The 1,628-nt window shown below is 39.0% G+C and overlaps 1 protein-coding gene across 1 annotated transcript in view; it reads right to left on the bottom strand.

Annotated features, from left to right (window-relative positions):
* Positions 1-633, bottom strand: part of LOC101847486 (prohibitin) — a 15,808-nt gene extending 15,175 nt beyond the window's left edge. Inside the window, exon 1 of the mRNA XM_005096425.3 lies at positions 497-633. Coding sequence (XP_005096482.1) covers positions 497-581 — 85 coding nt within the window. The 5' untranslated portion in view covers positions 582-633. The remainder of the gene's footprint in view (positions 1-496) is intronic.
* Positions 634-1,628: the final 995 nt, after the last annotated feature.

Genomic DNA, 1,628 nt, shown 5'->3' with positions numbered 1-1,628 from the left:
CGTAGTTAGGCTAGGCGTGCGTAGTAATCACGGGCCGAGACGGGTGGTCCGGTAAAGTACAATCCAGCCGTGAGCTAAGATATCAAACCTAACAACTGCAAACATTAAATTATGGTAAAATTCAGGGGGGCATGCCCTCCTGAAACCCCCCTTCCTATTTTTATTAGGTCAGGGGGGCCGCCCTACTCTTGTGAGACTTGTGGCCCAAACCCGTGAATAAAATTGCAGGGTGGGAACTACCGAAAAAGCGCCGATAGATCTACTCTCTTGAAACTAGATCTAGTCTAGATCTAGATTCTAGAATCTACATTCTAGAATCTAGATCTAGATCTATATCTATCTAGATCTACATCTAGATCTAGATCTACATCTAGACTCTAGCCTAGAGTACTAAATCTAGCAGTCAAGCTAAGATCTAGACCCCTGTAACTCCAGTCTCCAGGCTAGATCTACAATGAATCATGTTCGTTTCATTTTCTTCGACAAAAATACATACCATTATAGAGGGCAGACTGTAAAACTCCACCAGTTACTGCAAGACCAACGCCAAGTTTAGCCAAATTATTGAAAATCCGAGCCATTGTGCTGTACTGTAGTGACCCTTGCCTCCGACTCTGATGAAACGGCAGCTACCTTTTCAGCATGGGGCAATATACCGGAAGTTATTGAAGGGCACAGCGGACCATGCGTCATTCAGCAATTTCGGTTTCAATTATTGTTTCGCTCAATACATATTCAAACAAATAATTTTTTTCTCGTTTTCTCACTACGTGATAGCCCATAGATGAAATACTAAAACAAAATAGTGCCAAAGTATGTTTTTGGCATAAACAATTTGTAAATAATGAATATATACCTATCATTATATTTATGGAGCAGTTTGTTCAAAGGAAATGGGAATCCTAATAATAATACATATTAGATATATCGAAAACATTGTAACATGTTCTTGGCAATTCTCGTGACATAATGGTTTTAACTCCCTTTCCACTCACGAATTTCCAGTTTATCTCACTTAACATACAACTATCAATTTGCAAACAAAAGTAGAGAGACATGCATTTGGGGGCGGTCAAAGAGAAACGCGCAAAACATCGACAAAGTGTATGAAAAGGGAAGCAACTGTACTTTCACATAACAATAGCCTGATAGTTTTTATTTCTTTGATTGCTTCCCTCGTTTGTTGTTCTCAGAGATTCGACAGAGTTGACGGCTGACTGTTGCACTATAACATGAAAAGTATAACAACAACAACAACAACAACAACAACAATAACAACAACAACAACAGCAGCAGCAGGAACAACAGCAACAACAACAAAACAAAACAACACCGATGACAATGACATTAACAACGACGACGACGACCAACAACGTACCGAATGGATAACAATATATTTTTTTAACCCTCTACTAATCGTTCAGCATCATCTAAATCTAAATTCATTTTAAGAATAAGTCGAGAGCAATTAATGTAGTTTACTTTACGAACGATGCCCACAGTAACCATGTAATATGTTAGGAATAAGGGAGAGAAGGAGATAATGATGCAGAACTAGAAAGAGAGATAAGGGGAGAAAGAGAAAAGACAGACAGACAGACAGACAGACAGACAGACAGACAGACAGA

This window comes from Aplysia californica, unplaced genomic scaffold (genome assembly GCF_000002075.1).
Source record: "Aplysia californica isolate F4 #8 unplaced genomic scaffold, AplCal3.0 scaffold00128, whole genome shotgun sequence".
NCBI lineage: Eukaryota > Metazoa > Mollusca > Gastropoda > Aplysiida > Aplysiidae > Aplysia > Aplysia californica.
Note: the sequence above shows the minus strand (reverse complement) of the source record. Positions and strands in the feature narration are given on the sequence as shown.